Source organism: Erythrolamprus reginae, chromosome 8, assembly GCF_031021105.1.
Source record: "Erythrolamprus reginae isolate rEryReg1 chromosome 8, rEryReg1.hap1, whole genome shotgun sequence".
Lineage (NCBI taxonomy): Eukaryota > Metazoa > Chordata > Lepidosauria > Squamata > Dipsadidae > Erythrolamprus > Erythrolamprus reginae.
Genome location: NC_091957.1, coordinates 18,713,957 through 18,728,855, shown reverse-complemented (window position 1 = coordinate 18,728,855; position 14,899 = coordinate 18,713,957). Strand labels below are relative to the sequence as shown.

At 41.6% G+C, this 14,899-nt stretch overlaps 1 protein-coding gene across 4 annotated transcripts in view; it reads right to left on the bottom strand.

Annotated features, from left to right (window-relative positions):
• Positions 1-2,287: 2,287 nt before the first annotated feature.
• The window catches only part of PANK4 (pantothenate kinase 4 (inactive)), a 30,084-nt gene continuing 17,472 nt past the window's right edge, over positions 2,288-14,899 (bottom strand). For 2 of the 4 annotated variants that reach the window (XR_011559705.1, XR_011559704.1), the window contains exons 10-19: positions 14,131-14,286; positions 13,208-13,320; positions 11,998-12,085; positions 11,357-11,508; positions 8,880-8,935; positions 7,365-7,414; positions 6,291-6,361; positions 5,146-5,246; positions 3,456-3,524; positions 2,288-2,711 (exon numbers count right to left, since the gene is read on the bottom strand). Coding sequence is in view for 2 of the 4 variants with exons in the window: in XM_070759092.1 (XP_070615193.1) it covers positions 2,492-2,711; positions 3,456-3,524; positions 5,146-5,246; positions 6,291-6,395; positions 7,365-7,414; positions 8,880-8,935; positions 11,357-11,508; positions 11,998-12,085; positions 13,208-13,320; positions 14,131-14,286 (1,110 nt within the window). In the remaining 2 variants the exon portion in view is untranslated. Of the gene's footprint in view, positions 2,712-3,455; positions 3,525-5,145; positions 5,247-6,290; positions 6,396-7,364; positions 7,415-8,879; positions 8,936-11,356; positions 11,509-11,997; positions 12,086-13,207; positions 13,321-14,130; positions 14,287-14,899 lie in introns of all 4 variants that reach the window. The other 2 variants (XM_070759092.1, XM_070759091.1) reach the window with 1 other exon arrangement.

Here is a 14,899-nt window from a genome sequence, read left to right as displayed (position 1 = left end):
TGGCAAGAAAACTGTTAACGGATATGAGGTTGATTTGGAACGGGTGTTTTAGTGTTTGGGGGGGGGATGGGCCCTTCCGCTATTTAATTCATGGCCTGCATACAAAACCCTGGCTGTGCCAGAGAAGGGCGTGTCCTCACAAGCTGACTTTCCCCAAGACGTAACTCCCTTGCTCTTGGTCAACTGGCGTTGGACTAGCAAGAGGCCAGCATCCTTGGCTCACCCTGCAGGTTAAAAGTCACTTAGCCATTAAGGAGGTACATAGAGAGAGAGATGATAGATTAGAGACAGAGACAGATGATAGATTAGATTAGATTAGATTAGATAGATAGATAGATAGATAGATAGATAGATAGATAGATAGATAGATAGATAGATAGATAGATAGATAGATAGATAGATAGGATAGAGGATGGCTGGCTGGCTCGACGGATGATAGATAACAGACAATAGATATCAGATGATATAGATACCTATCGATGATAGATTAATTAAATGATAGATGATATATTGATAGATGATAGATAGATGATATAGATACGGCATAATTAAATGATAGATTAGAAATTAGATGATACAGATGAGATTAGATAGATGGATAGGTAGGTAGGTAGGTAGATAGATCGTAAAGATAGATAGATCGATAAATATGCTAGATGAGAGATATTGATAATAGGTGATATGAATACAGATATAGATAGATGAGATGCTAAGTGACAGATGGTAGGTGAGAAATAATATATATTAGGTGATATGATATGGACAGACATGGATTGATAGTTATAGATTATAATAGATGTTAGGTGATAGACATAAATAGATAAAATAGATGAGAGATTAGGTGAGATGATAAAGTATTGTCCTCCAGTGGCTAATTTTAACAATGCAGTTTATACATTATACACATTCAGAATCCTGCCCCCAGTGGTAGATTTGGGAACTGCGGATTCAAACTGGGAATGGCCTGCAATTCCATATGTATATATCCATGCTGGTGCACCAATGGCGGGACGCGAGCTGTTACCCTAGCTCAGCTCCAGAGTGCATGTGCATCCTCTAAAGGCTTTGGTAGAGTCTGGGCCCACCAGAAGAGGGAAAATGTGGGAGGGGTTGTGCACACGAGGAGGTGGGGCAGCGCAGGATGTGTGTGTCACGCTAGCATGTGCAGAGGGCATGTGGGCATTAAATTATGGGTGTGGGCACATGTGCACGCACAATACGCAAACACATTTAAAAACCTGCCATTTAATGGTTAATTTAGGAACTGCATCCACACTGGCAAAAATAAAGGGAAGCCTGCCCTCTGGTGCTTGATTTTGGAACTGCAGCCTATACATTTATACATAATATCTCCCTCTAATGGTGACATTAGGAACTGTGGCCTCAACAAGTTAAATGATCAAATCTGTCCCTTGGTGACTAATTTTATTACAGCAGCTTCTATATTATGTGAACACATGTAGGAACAGCAGGCTGCAATGCAAACAGTGAAGTCTGCCATCTGGTGGCTATCTTTAGTAGTGCTGCTTCCACAAAATACATCAGTCTGCCCTCTAGTGATAAATTAGGGTACTACTAGCATGAGATTTGCACTAGAAAAATCTGCCCTCCGGTGGCTAGATTATGAACTTCAGCTGTCAAGTGATAGTCTCTTTGCGATGTTTCAGCGAAATCACACTCGCCATCATCGGGCTGAAATTATACTCAAACAGCCCGAAGCCAATAACTTCACCCTGTGATTTTGCCGAAACGTTGTAAAGACACTCAAAATATTACAGGGGGGAAACCCAAACTCACAACAATCTACATACATATATCCGTGAAAATCTACAAAATTATATATATAGGCAACAGCCATCGCGATCTCCAGAACATTTAAAATTTATTAAAAACTTTATTTAAAGTTTTAAATAAATTTTAAACGTTCCGGACATCGTGATGGCTGTTGCGCCTAAATTCTAGTAGTTAATGTGAAGGCATATATGTTCAATATAAGAAGCATCCTCTTCTCTTCAATGCATGCCCATCCCAAAGGATTCTAATCTTGTCAGCATTAATATTAAGCTAAGGGCAATTTTGGTGTAGAAATAAGGATCCTTCTAAAAATGGGCCCAATTCTGCCTTTTCAAACGCTTTTGCTTCGCTTCATAAAGTATAGAAGAATCAAGATTCCTTCATCTCTTTAAAATATCTATTTGATGTTTTGCCATGTAATTGTCCAGCTAAAATATAGATTATCAAATTTTCGCCATCGCAAATATTGCATCAGAGAAACAGAGACACGCCCTTGGAGTGACTGATAGCGGCTTTCTTTTAAATCACAAAAGCACAATATAAATACAGAGGTGTATGTGTGTGTGTGCACGCGCATGAGAGAGAGAGAGAACATATTTTCCCTGTGGTAATAAAAATACATTCTTTACAATTAAAATTGTAATTAGTGCAAGTCCTTTTGCCAAGCCGAAGCTCGGCCTCTTTCGGTTCCCCTTCATCAGGAGGACTTGGGAGGGACTTCATACTTGAAAATCACGCTGAAGATCTTCCCGCCCAGGCGATCGGCCAGCCAAGAGTTTTTCAGCACCGCCAGCTTCAGGCTCTCACATCTCAGCTTGGCGTGGTAGTTGGTGTGGATGGCCCGGCCCATCCCTTCGATGATCACCAGGTCTGTCTTCCGCTCTCGGACCAAGTTGGCCAGGCCCTTGTCCAGGCGGCTGTGAGAATTAGGAGGAGGATTAAATGAAAAGGGAGAAGTTAGATCAAATGGTGGTTTTAATGGATCATGGATCCATTAGAGACATCACTTAAAACAGTGGTTCTCAACCTTTTTTAATGCTGTGACCCCTTAATAGAGTTCATGTTGTGGTGACCCCCAATCATACGTCTAGCACCAATTCTCCCAACAGAGCTTGAAGCTGATTGGCAGGAAGGTCAGAGGGACACACCCACTGCAAATGCCTGATTGGTTGGAGAGGAGCAGCATAAAAGTCCAATTAATAAATATGCTCCAGTCACAACAAACTGCAGTCACAACAAACCGAAGATAACAAAGTATTGTTTTGAATTCTCTTTTTCAAATGGCGATCCAATTTAGCTAGACCAATTTCTCTTGGGAAAGGCAACTGCCAGGTTCTCTTGTTAGAAGATGCCGCCCTGAGTCCTACGGGATCAGGCGGCATGTAAATCAATTAAATTAAAGGGGGGGGGGAGGCCACAAGCATCAGCAAAAAAACCCCTCTTCAAATCCCAGAATTCCCTAGTCAGCAAGGACACAGTAAGAATTGAGGGGGGGTGGGCAGTGTGGTGAAATTACTTTCAGAAGCCTGAAATCAGTCTGGGGACGTCAGCCATTCGGGCTTAAAACCCATGGATCATTCATTTTGCTCCCATCCCCACCCATGACCAAAAAAGGCACTTAATGCTTGTTTTATTTTACAATGAGCAGGAAGGTGGCAAACCTGAGGTCCAAGCAGGGCGAACTGGAGCCGGTCTGGACCAAGAGGAGCCTCTCTTCCTTCAGGGCAATTCTAGAGACAGACAGACAGACAGACAGACACAGAGAGAGAGAGGGGATCAAATTGCAACACTCAGTCCATGGGAGAAACGTCCAGCAAAACCGCCCAGGATTAGAGCACAACCTTAACAAACAAAGATGGCTAGAAAGACAGAAGGATCTCGGTATGAAGCAAACCGGGGGGACTGGGGGGGGGGGACGACAGGGGGAGGGGACATATTAGCTGTGCAGCTTTCCCAGAGCCCATTTTAGCAGAGCCCTTGAGAGACCCAAATGCTGTTTTATACTTGATCAAACCAAATTTGCAGATGTGAAAGTTCTCCACATTTCACTTACAGACATCTAATTATCTATCATTCAATCCATCCGTCTGTATCAGTGATTCTCAACCTTGGAAACCTTAAGACATGTGGACTTCGATTCCCAGAATCCCTCAGCCAAGGTGAGTGGACTTTGGGTGAGCTCCCAGAGTTCCCCAGCAAGAATTTGTGAACTGGGATCAGAATACAGCTTGAGTGATCTTCCATCACCTCTGCTGACTGGGGAATTTTGGGAGTTGCTCCACTTGTCTGAAACACTGAGAAACACTGACCTATATCATCTATCCTATCATCTATCTTATCTTCTCCTGTCTGTCTGTCTATCTGTCTATCTATCTCTATATCTATTTATCTATCTTCTATCTATCTATGTTTATATCTCTCATATCTATCTAAATCTATCTTCCATCTAAATCTATATCTGTCAATCCTTTAATCCATCTATCTTCTAAATCTATATCATCTAAATCTATCATTTATCTACCTATCAATCCTATCATCTACCTACCTATCTACCTACCTTATCCATCTATCTATCTACTCTGTCTACTCTATCTACCTATCTACCTACCTATCTATCTCAAAGTTACATCAAAGGGGATGAGCAAAATGAAGAAAAGCCCAGAAAACTAATTCAACATATACAAAGAAGTCGATCTGTTAGCATTAGTAATAACTGTATTACTTCATTAGATTGCATGGTTATCTAGAATATTTTTTGACAGTACGGGTCAGGGATCAACGCTGTAAACTGAATAAAACAGATTGAAACACTGTTAAAAAAAACCTGATAAACTATTTGATCAAGAAGACCCAAAACTAATGATACTGAGTGGCCAGAAACATTGGAGAAAACACTGAACTTTTTTTTAAAATAGAAGGGGTTCCTATATTTCTGTTTAAATTCAGTGGTTATCTACGGCTTAGCCCCAGGAAGGTGAACATGAATAAATGAAAATAAATGTATTTATTATCCTTATTACTTAAGTATGATAAATAAAAAATAATCAAAGTTTTATTGCTTCTCAGAGTTTAGACTGAGTTATATCCATTTCTGATCTTGAAGGAAATGTGTCATTTCTCGTGAGTTGCAGTGATGGTTGTGGTATTTATGGCATCATCATTCCAAGATCATTGCATCTTCTTAATAGTCGCCTAACTTAACTCAATAAGCCCTTTTCAATTCCTTTATTGACAAAAATGTACTGCATTAAGACTGAACGCATTCTCAGGCTATGAATTTAAAACGTCCTTCTCGTACCCAAAGGAACATTTTTTCCCCGTTCTTCAAGCTTCGTGCTCACCAATCCTTACCGGATTACATCATCCATCGCTGCGATCCTTTCCGCCACTAGCAAGGATTCATTATACGTGACGTCATTCAAAGCAGGACCTGAATTGCAAGCCAGAATAACCTGGTATTGCAGAGGAGAGGGAGAGAGAGAGAAAAGCAAAGAACATTTTGGAGAGAATTGATTGTGGGTCAACACTATGACATACACGGAGATTTGATCCATTTTAAATCGGAACCGAAATAGATTCTGAAATATATTTGCCTCTGTGGTTCCCTCAGGGACTTTAAAACGAGGAACACCAACACAATTTTGGAGGATAAGATAAATTCCAGTACATCTTGGCCTGTGAATTTGCATACTCTAGAAACTGTCTTGGCTGTTGCTTTTCTTTTGGCCAAGTCCTTGATAGAACAGAATTCTTTATTGGCCAAGTGTGATTGGAGAAAACGACCCTCAAAATGATGCTATAGAGCACTACACACCAGAACTAGACACAAGAAAAGTTTTTTCCCAAACACCATCACTTTGCTAAAGAAAAAATTCCCTTAGCACTAGCAAGCTATTCACTAAGGCTGCATTACTATTAGCCTTTTCATCATTCCTATCACCCATTTCCTCCCACTTATGATTGTATGACTGTAATTTTTTTGCTTGTATCCTTACAATTTATATGAATATTGATTATTTCCTGATTGCTTATTTGTATCCTATGACAATCATTAAGTGTTGGACCTCATGATTCTTGACAAGTGTATCCTTTCTTTTATGTACACTGAGAGCATCTGCACCAAAGACAAATTCCTTGTGTCCAATCACACTTGGCCAATAAAGAATTCTATTCTATTCTATTCCATTCTAATTCTATTCTATTTCTAAGTCATGATCCTGTTTTAGCATCTTCTGTGGAACTAAGTTATTTGTTGCTAGCAAGGTGGGTAAAAACTCAAATGAAGCTAAACTTTGGTGTTTCCATTAATTCTGTTTTAGTTGGGATTAAACAGTATCTTATCTCCCCCCCCCCCCCAAAAAAAATCCTCCATAGTGCCAAGTTAGATAGCGCTTATCTGGGCCCGTCTGCCAAGCTGACACACAAAAGCATCGGGCAAGAGAGAGAGAGACCCTGGAAGGCATTTCACCCTAAGACGTCGCAGAAATGTTACTGACCTCCGTGCCCCTACAGAGCAATTCCCTAACAAAAGGGAAGACACCTAAGATGACGTCAATCCCACTGTTATCTGCAAAAATTAAGGCACATTTATGAGCTGGGGCCTGCGGAAAGGAAAAAGAGACGCATCAGAGAACTCAGACGACAAAATTAACCGTCCCGCACACTTCGGCCACGGATTTCCCCAAGTCAAGCTACACTGCTGGAGAAAACCTAAAATCTGGGAAGGGGCCCAGAACCATCCCTCAATATTTTTTTAAAAAAGAAAGGAAACGTGAGAAGGAAATCTCTCGGTCCCCCTAGAATTTCTGGAGTATTTTTGAATTTTGCAACGAAACTCTAGGAGGTTTCATTTGTCGGGTGAGACAAAGGTGAGAGTAAGCAGGAAGAGTTGACTTTGCAACAAGGAGTTCTCTCTTCTGTTCTTAAGACAGGAGCCCCCAATTTTGATGGCCTCTCCCAATGGCCACTCCAAGAATGGGGCAGCAGAGAAAATGGGCTAATAACCCATGGCCAAACCCAACAAAACCTCATCTCTTGAAAACAAAATCAGTTTCACCATCTAGAAACTCAGTCTTACAGGAGACGAGAGTTCGGTGCCGTATTAAAAAAAAATAGTTCAGTCTTTCTGAACTTCAGCAATTTTGAGATTTTTGGGGGGCATAGGGGGGAGAGAAACAGGACTTCAACTCCCAGAGTTCCTCATGAACTGAAGTCGACAGACGTAAGACTGACATTGAAAGCCGAAAGAGGATGTAAAAATATGATCAAACAGGGAAATTTATTTTACCAATAGTTGGGAGGGGGGGGAAAGGGATGGAGATTAAATTGGTATTGCCTAGCAAATGAAATACTCAGACGACATGATGTTTATAAAAGGACTAAGAATTGTATTTAATAGAAAAACCAATCAATAAATAATAATAAATAATTAAAAGTTGCTGCGGTTGGGTAACGCTAGACTAGCCAATAGGTTTCCTCTGCTGCTCAGACCTGTGAGACCCTTCCCTCTCATTCCTCCTCTACCAGAACAGCCCCTCCAAAACGGTGGTTGAAGGATGGGTCGCGCGTACCTTGAGCCGTTCTAGCCATTCGCTATACGAATCCTGGAGCCAAGGGGGCTCTGGGCCATGAACAAAGGGGAAACGGGCAAGAGGGGGGGAAAGAGAGAGAGGGAGAGAGAATGACACGATCAATTAATTTAATCAATTAATCAATTCATTAATACAGAGTTGGGGTCACGCAGTGGTTAGAATGCAGCACTGCAGGTTCCTTCAGCTAACTGCTAGCTGTAGTTCAGCAGTTCAAATCTCACCACCAGCTGAAGGTTGACTCATCCTTCTATCTTCTGAGGTGGGTAAAGTGATGACCCATATTGTTGTGGGCAAGAGGCTGATTCTGTAAACCACTTAGAGGGGGCTGTAAAAGCACTGAGAAGCAGTATAAGTGCTACTGATATTCCTTCCTTCCTTCCCTCCCTCCCTCCTTCCTTCTTTCCTTCCGAGGTGGGTCAAATGAGGACCCAGATTGTTGGAGGCAGTAAGGCTGATTCTGTAAACCGCTTAGAGAGGGCTGTAAAAGCACTAGGAAGTGGCACATGCGGCTAAAGGCTAAATGCTATAATTGTCAGAAGAACTTTGAACTTGCCATTTCCCGCAAAGGAATGCTGAGAAGCCCTCCAGCTAAGTGGGATTTTTTTAGAAAGGTTTTGAAGAGCATCTCAAAAGGTTCAAATTGGAGAAAACCCACTCTACCCTCTGCTCAAAAGTCCAGAGACCAAAGCAGACTTCTCTAGAAAAGGCCTGCAAATGTTTCAAGCTTGAAAGGATTTTTTTCTTGCAGGTTTGAAACAACTTTTTCCAATGAGCTTTGGGAATATTTTTTTTAAGGGGGTCTTGTTTTTTTAATTATTATTGATTTGCAGCCCAGCATTATTATTTTTGAAAAAAACAACTCAAGGGGGCTAACTTGTACAACACATCTCTTCCAGTGGTGAAATCCAAATTTTGTTACTACCGGTTCTGTGGGTGTGGCTTATTCTATTCTATGCTCTTTTTGGGTAATTTGTAATTTTTCTCTCTCCACAATTTCTATATATATGTATCAATACATATACCTTAAAATTCACCAATATTTATTTATTTTATTCAACTTCTATGCTACCCAATCCCGGAGGACACAATTATATAATAACAGACAAATTATATAACAGACACAATTATATATTTTTTAATCCAATCAGCCATAAATCAATATTTTATTTATTTATTTATTTTAATGCCCCCCTCTCCTTAGACTCAAAATATGTTATTTTGCACTTGTCCATCAGTCTGTTATTCTTCATTTCTTTACACTCTCCTCTCTCCTTCTCCGTCTCTTCCCTACCTTCTTTCTCCTTCTCTCCTCCTTCCTACTTCCCTCCACTCCTCCTCCCTTCCTTTCCTCTGTCCTCTTTCTCCCTCTTTATCTTTCCTTGGGTGATTCTTATCCTAGTTCATCTAGCATTGAACAGACTGATGACAGATTTCCATACATTGTAAATTGTCAGCGTCTCTTCTGAAATCATTATTTCCCTCTTCCCTCGGTACCTTGTAATTTTTTCTTGGCTTCTTCGAATCCAAACTGGGGGTCTGTTTCGAGGACACTGGCAGTGAGGAAAACCAGGAAGGGAGGAAAAAAGAGAGAGAGAAAAATAGCATACAGGTAAGAAAAACCAGGTATTTCCTGCTACTGTTTTGGGAAAATAAAAAAAAAGCCCAACTAGATTTCCTGGGTGATTTTGTAAGGATCTCAATAGCGAGGGATCAGAGTAATGCCTTTGCAAATTTATACAAATTTCTATAGAATGTTTTATAGATTGGCATTCACCACTGGCAAGATTGGCAAAGAAGCGGAAATGTAATCTGACACTGGGCACATATTATCACATGTAGTGGAAATGTGTAAAGGAAGGGAAAAAAATATTGGACGAAAGTACATAAATGGTTAAAAAAATGTTAAAGCAACACATATAGACTGTAGTATTTCTGTTAGGCATATTACCAGAAGAATACGATAAGGGGAATATATATCTAATACTACATGTTTTGACGGCAGCAAGAACTGTATGTGTGCAATCCTGGAAAAATGAAGATGATATAATTTTAAAAAATACTCGATTGTGCAGAAATAAACAGCTTGGCATTAAAGAGAAAACATAAAGGAGAGACAGAATGTTTTCAAACATGGGACTTACTTTTATCAATGGTTGGAGAATACAAGTAGAAATTGGAAATAATACTATTATGTACGTCTTATATTCAATGTGGTATTATATTATATACTATTATGTAAGTGAATTAACCCAGACAATATGCTGTTCCCTAAAATACTTATGTATGTTAAGGGAAAATATGTAAATACAGTGATACCTTGTCTTACAAACTTAATTGGTTCTGGGACGCGGTTCTTAAGGTGAAAAGTTTGTAAGACGAAACAATGTTTCCCATAGGAATCAATGGAAAAGCGATTAATGCGTGCAAGCCCAAAACTCACCCCTTTTGCCAGCCGAAGCGCCTGTTTTTGCACTGCTGGGATTTTCCTGAGGCTCCTCTCCATGGGAAACCCCACCTCTGGACTTCTGTGTTTTTGTGATGCTGCAGGAGAATCCCAGCATTGCAAAAACGAGCACTTCACGGGCAACGGAAGTCCGGAGGCGGGGCATCCCAGCAGCAGCGGTGGGTTTGTAAGGTGAAAATAGTTTGTAAGAAGAGGCAAAAAAATCTTGAACCCCAGGTTTGTATCTCGAAAAGTTTGTATGATGAGGCGTTTGTAAGACGAGGTATCACTGTAAGATGTTAAGAAAAAAGAAAAGAAAAATCCCTTTGCTTCTGAAATTAAGACTTCTGAAAGGCAAAAACAAAGGCTTTCGTTGCTGATTAGCCTCTCGCCACTGCGTGGCAGTGGTGGAAAAGATGTTCTTTAGACTAAAAAGTAGATTACTGTATTTTTTGGAGTAAAATACACCTTAGTTTTTGGAAGGAAAATAAAGGAAAAAATCTGCCTACCAGGTATTCATCTGGCTAGTGTCTTTAGTCTGATCACAGCACATCATTTTAACCCCGGTTAGGGCTAAGAAAAAACTTTCTTATGAGGGAGTAGCAATGAAAACTTCGGGCTGGAAAAAAGCATCTTCAGAGGGAGTAGGAATGAAAAAAATCCTGCAAGGTGGAAGAGCCATAGGGCCTCGTTAGGGCTGGGGGGAAAAGCTTCGAAAAAGCTACATTCAGAGTATAAGATGCACCTAAATTTTCAGTCTCTTTTATAAGACGCACCCAAATTTTCAGCCTTTATGTTTCTCCGAAAAATATGGTATTTCTGACTTGAAGGCATGGATTTGCCCCTGTCCAAAGCAATGCAGGTACTCCAGTTTGTTTAGTGACCATTTAACATTGTAACATTTCTGGAAAAAGTTATTTTTTACACTTACGACTGAGGCTTGGCAACTGATTCATATTTTACTACAGCTGTGTGATTCCCCTTTCGGGGACCTTCTGACAAACCAAGTCCATGGGGGAAGCCGGATTCACTTAATGACGGTGAGACTAGGTTTCACAGCTGCACTGAGTCTCTTAAATGGCGGTAGCACAGAAGTTCGCAAAACATTATTGGATTGGATGAATGTGTGTGACTGTACGTGGGATCTTTTAAAATGTTTTAGTAAATTTTCATATTTTTATAGTTATTAGATTTCTTATATATTGTTATATTTAATGTTGTACGCCGCCCTGAGTCGCCTCAAGAAGGGCGGCATAGAAATCTAATAAATAATAATAATAAAATTGGTACGAAGCTCATTTTAACCACCGCTTCGCTTAACGACAGAAATTTCGAGCTCGGTTTGCGGTTGTAAAGTGAGGACTGCCTGTAACACATTTTGAGTTTTTGGGGCTTGACAAATTGGGGCCCAACTCAACCACTGAGGTTAGAAAGCCAGAATTTCTGTCTCTTATGAAAACTGTATCCAGTGAAAAGGGGACTGTTGAGCAAAACCGGCCAGTTTGACCCCAAATCCCGAGAGACTTACTCCGAGACGGCTTTGGCTCCCCAGTCGAAGACGTTTCCGGCCAGGAGACCTTTCACCAGAGCAAACTGCCTCTCCTCCCAGCCCAGGGCGTCCAGGGACTCAATTACCCCCTGGTAACACCGGAGTGCGATGCCGTTTTCCTTCTGCTTTATCTGAGAGAGAGAGAGAAGGGGAAAGAGACAAAGGAAGAGAGGAGAGGGAGGGAGAAAGTGGGAGGGTTAGTCTTCCCCAGTTGCAACTGAGTCTCTTGAGCTGCAGAAGACAGAATAAATTCATTCACCTTCCTTATAAAAGGATATTTCCATCTCCTCCTTCCTCCCACTTTCCTCATTCTCATCTTCCTTTCTTCCTTCCTGTCTTCTTCCCTTCACATCTTTCTTTCCTCTCTCCTTTTCCTTCTTTTTCCCTTTTTTCTTCCTATCTTCCTTCCTTCCCATCTTCCTTCTTTCCTCCCTCCCTGATCTTCCTGTCTTCCTTCCTTCCCATGTCTCCCTTTCTTTCTTTCTTTCCTTCCTTCCTCCCTCCTTTTCCTTCTTTCTCCATTTTCCCTTCCTATCTTCCCCAAAGGATGGGGAAGCAAAAGTGGGCCAGGGCTCAAGAGATGGGATCGCCCCTCCAGAGCAGCGAGCAAGTAGCCTTACCTTGGAGTAGGGATCGGGGAAGTTAAATTCATTCAAGCAATGTTCCCTCGTATCCAGTAAACTTCTAACTGTTAGGGAGCCGTATGCGCTGAGAAGGAAAAAGGGGGAGAAAAGAGTCGGTTATACTATTTGGGGACAAGGGGGAATGATCTTTCGCTCTTTAAAATCATCCCTGGATTATTTCTAACACATTTTGCTCCCTCAGTAACTCTGGCCAAGATTTATATAGGAAGAAAGATGCTATCACAAAATCGAAGAGGGTTTTTTTTTCCTTTTATTTATTTTGTTTCTCTGTTTTTTGGTATTCCCTTCTTATTTACATAACCAGCCTGCCTTAATCTTCGTAAGCTAGGGCACGTTCTTGCTTTAAATTAACAAAAAGCCAGCTAGAATAATCGAGTCGCAGCTCCTGAGTCGGCAGCTGGCAGAATTGGTGAAAATGGAAAAAAAGAAACAAGAGAATCATTAAATAGGACGATCTTTTGGTTACATCTTAAAAGAACCACCAACTGGGTCATCTCACCCCTTTTGGCCTGGAAGACTGAAAATATATTGAATTATGGCCATAAATCTAGGAACTGCCAAATATAGTATATAATCTGGGCAACTGTAGTATTAATGTTTTACAAGTAAAAGAAAAGCAGGGATTATGATGGACAGGGAGAATTTGACAAATGAGCCAGAAAGAGAACGTAGCTGTTATGATATTACTGTTATGCCATTAATTAATATTAATAAATATTTAGCTACTAATTAAAGTCTCTTGCCTGGGGGGCGAGGGTTGGACTAGAAGACCTCTGGTGTCCCTTCCAGGGGTCCCTTTCTGGGAAACTACGTGCTAGGCCAGATTTAAGTCGCAGTCCTTTCTAACAAAATGACAACCAAACAGAATGCAGCTAGTCCTCAATTTACAATCGTTGGCTGTGTGACTGTTTCACGTGGCAGCTTTTGTTGCTAAGTGAAACATCTGTGACGGGAGGTTTTTGCTTCGTTTTACGAAATTTCTCCCCACGGAGGCTAAGTGAATCACAGCAGTTGTGAAGTTAGGAACACACAGTTGTTCAGCGAATCTGGCTTCGGTGCCGTTGCAAACTTTGAATGGTCACTAAACATTGAGGATGACCTGTCTCTTCAAAAACTTTGGCCGCATCCAGAGAAATTCAACGGGCATTCCCCCCCCCCCCGAGAAAGCCCCAGCCCCCCAACTTACAACGGCTGCTGTCGGAGTGTTTGAAGTTTCTCCCGGTATTTGTGTCGGAATTTGTCGGCTCGCTTGGCTGCGTCGACCAAATCGGGTTGGCTGGCTGCGGCACGCTTAGCGACCTGGCCAGGGAAGGAGAGAGAAGAGAGAAGGGGATAGAGCAGCAGTTCTCAACCTGCAGGTGGCGCCCCCTTTCGAGGGGTTGAATGACCCTTTCACAGGGATCAACTAAAACCATTGGAAAACACCTACAGTGGTACCTCTACTTAGGAACTTAATTCGTTCTGTAACCAGGTTCTTAAGTGGAAAAGTTTGTAAGTAGAAGCAATTTTTCCCATAGGAATCAATGTAAAATCCAATAATACATGCAAACTCATTAGGAAAGAAATAAAAGCTTGGAAGTTGGGTGGGAGGAGGAGGAAGAAGATGAGGAGGACACTCGCTGCCCAGAGCGAAGGGAGCATTTCTTTTCTTTTGGTGTTGGCAGAGGTTTATCCCCTCTCCAAGCGCCCAGAGAAAGGAAAATGCTTTGTTCGCTCTGGACTGCCAAAGCCTCCTTAAGCGCCACCAAAAGGCTCCTCTGGCAGCCCAGAAAAGCCCAAGATAGCCAGGATTAAAGGGGGAATGGCAGGAAACTGGCCGGGCCTTCGTGCTGCTCTCAAATTTCCTGGGAAATTTTTCTGGGCTTGAGTTCTAAAGTAAAAAGTGGTTCTTAAGAAGAGGCAAAAAACCCTTAAACACCCGGTTCTTATCTAGAAAAGTTCTTAAGTAGAGGTACCACTGTATTTCTGACGGTCTTAGGAACCGAGACAATGCTCCTCTATCTGTTTCCAGGCTGGTCCGTGCAAATAACACTACTGCAAAAAACATATAATTGTTGTGGGCCAGGGAGTGGGTGCATCACCCCATCCTCACCGTAAATGGGTCCTTACCCCGTCCAAGGACTCCTCAAAGCACGAGAGCCAATACTGCCGGGCTGCAACATCGTCTGTTAGATCCACTGTGTCTGCGACGTACGTAGAGGGATCCTGCAGCAAAGGCAGATTCACCAGCATTCGCTCCAGACGATCCATTTCCAACATGTCGAACTGGAAGAAAAATGGTGGTGGTGATATGGGGGGAGGGGGGAGAGAGAATGTAAAGTGTGCAGGACGGTCAACTAATTTATTTATTTTGTTCCAAAATTGGTGGGGAACTGCATCCAAAGAGGAGCCGAGGTAGGGGGGAGCGAAGGAGGCATGCATTTTGAACAGCAATGGGAAACCACAGCTCAAAAGGCGTGTTAAAAATAAATAAATCAATTTTTAAAAAGGGTATTAAAAATATGAAATTGGCTTCCATAAACTTTTCATTTGGTCTCAGTTGGAAGATTCAAACTTTGCTCCCCCTTTTAGAGGGGGAGAGGGGCATTAAGAGTTCAAGAGAACCAGTTTAGCCTAATGGTTAAAGCTTCACTAAAGTTCCAGTCCCTATCCTAGGCATGAAAGCTGGCTGGGTGACTTTGGGCCGATCACCAGGAAAATTCTAATCCCACCTTTGGTATGAAAGCCAGCTGGTAGCGTGGCCCAGTTACTTCTCTCTCAGACCAGCCTACCTCACAGCGTGGTTGTTGTGGGAAGAAAATAGCAGAGGAGGATGGGGATTAGTTATGTTTGCCACCTTGTTTATACATAAAAACTCAAAGGTGGGATATAAATAAAA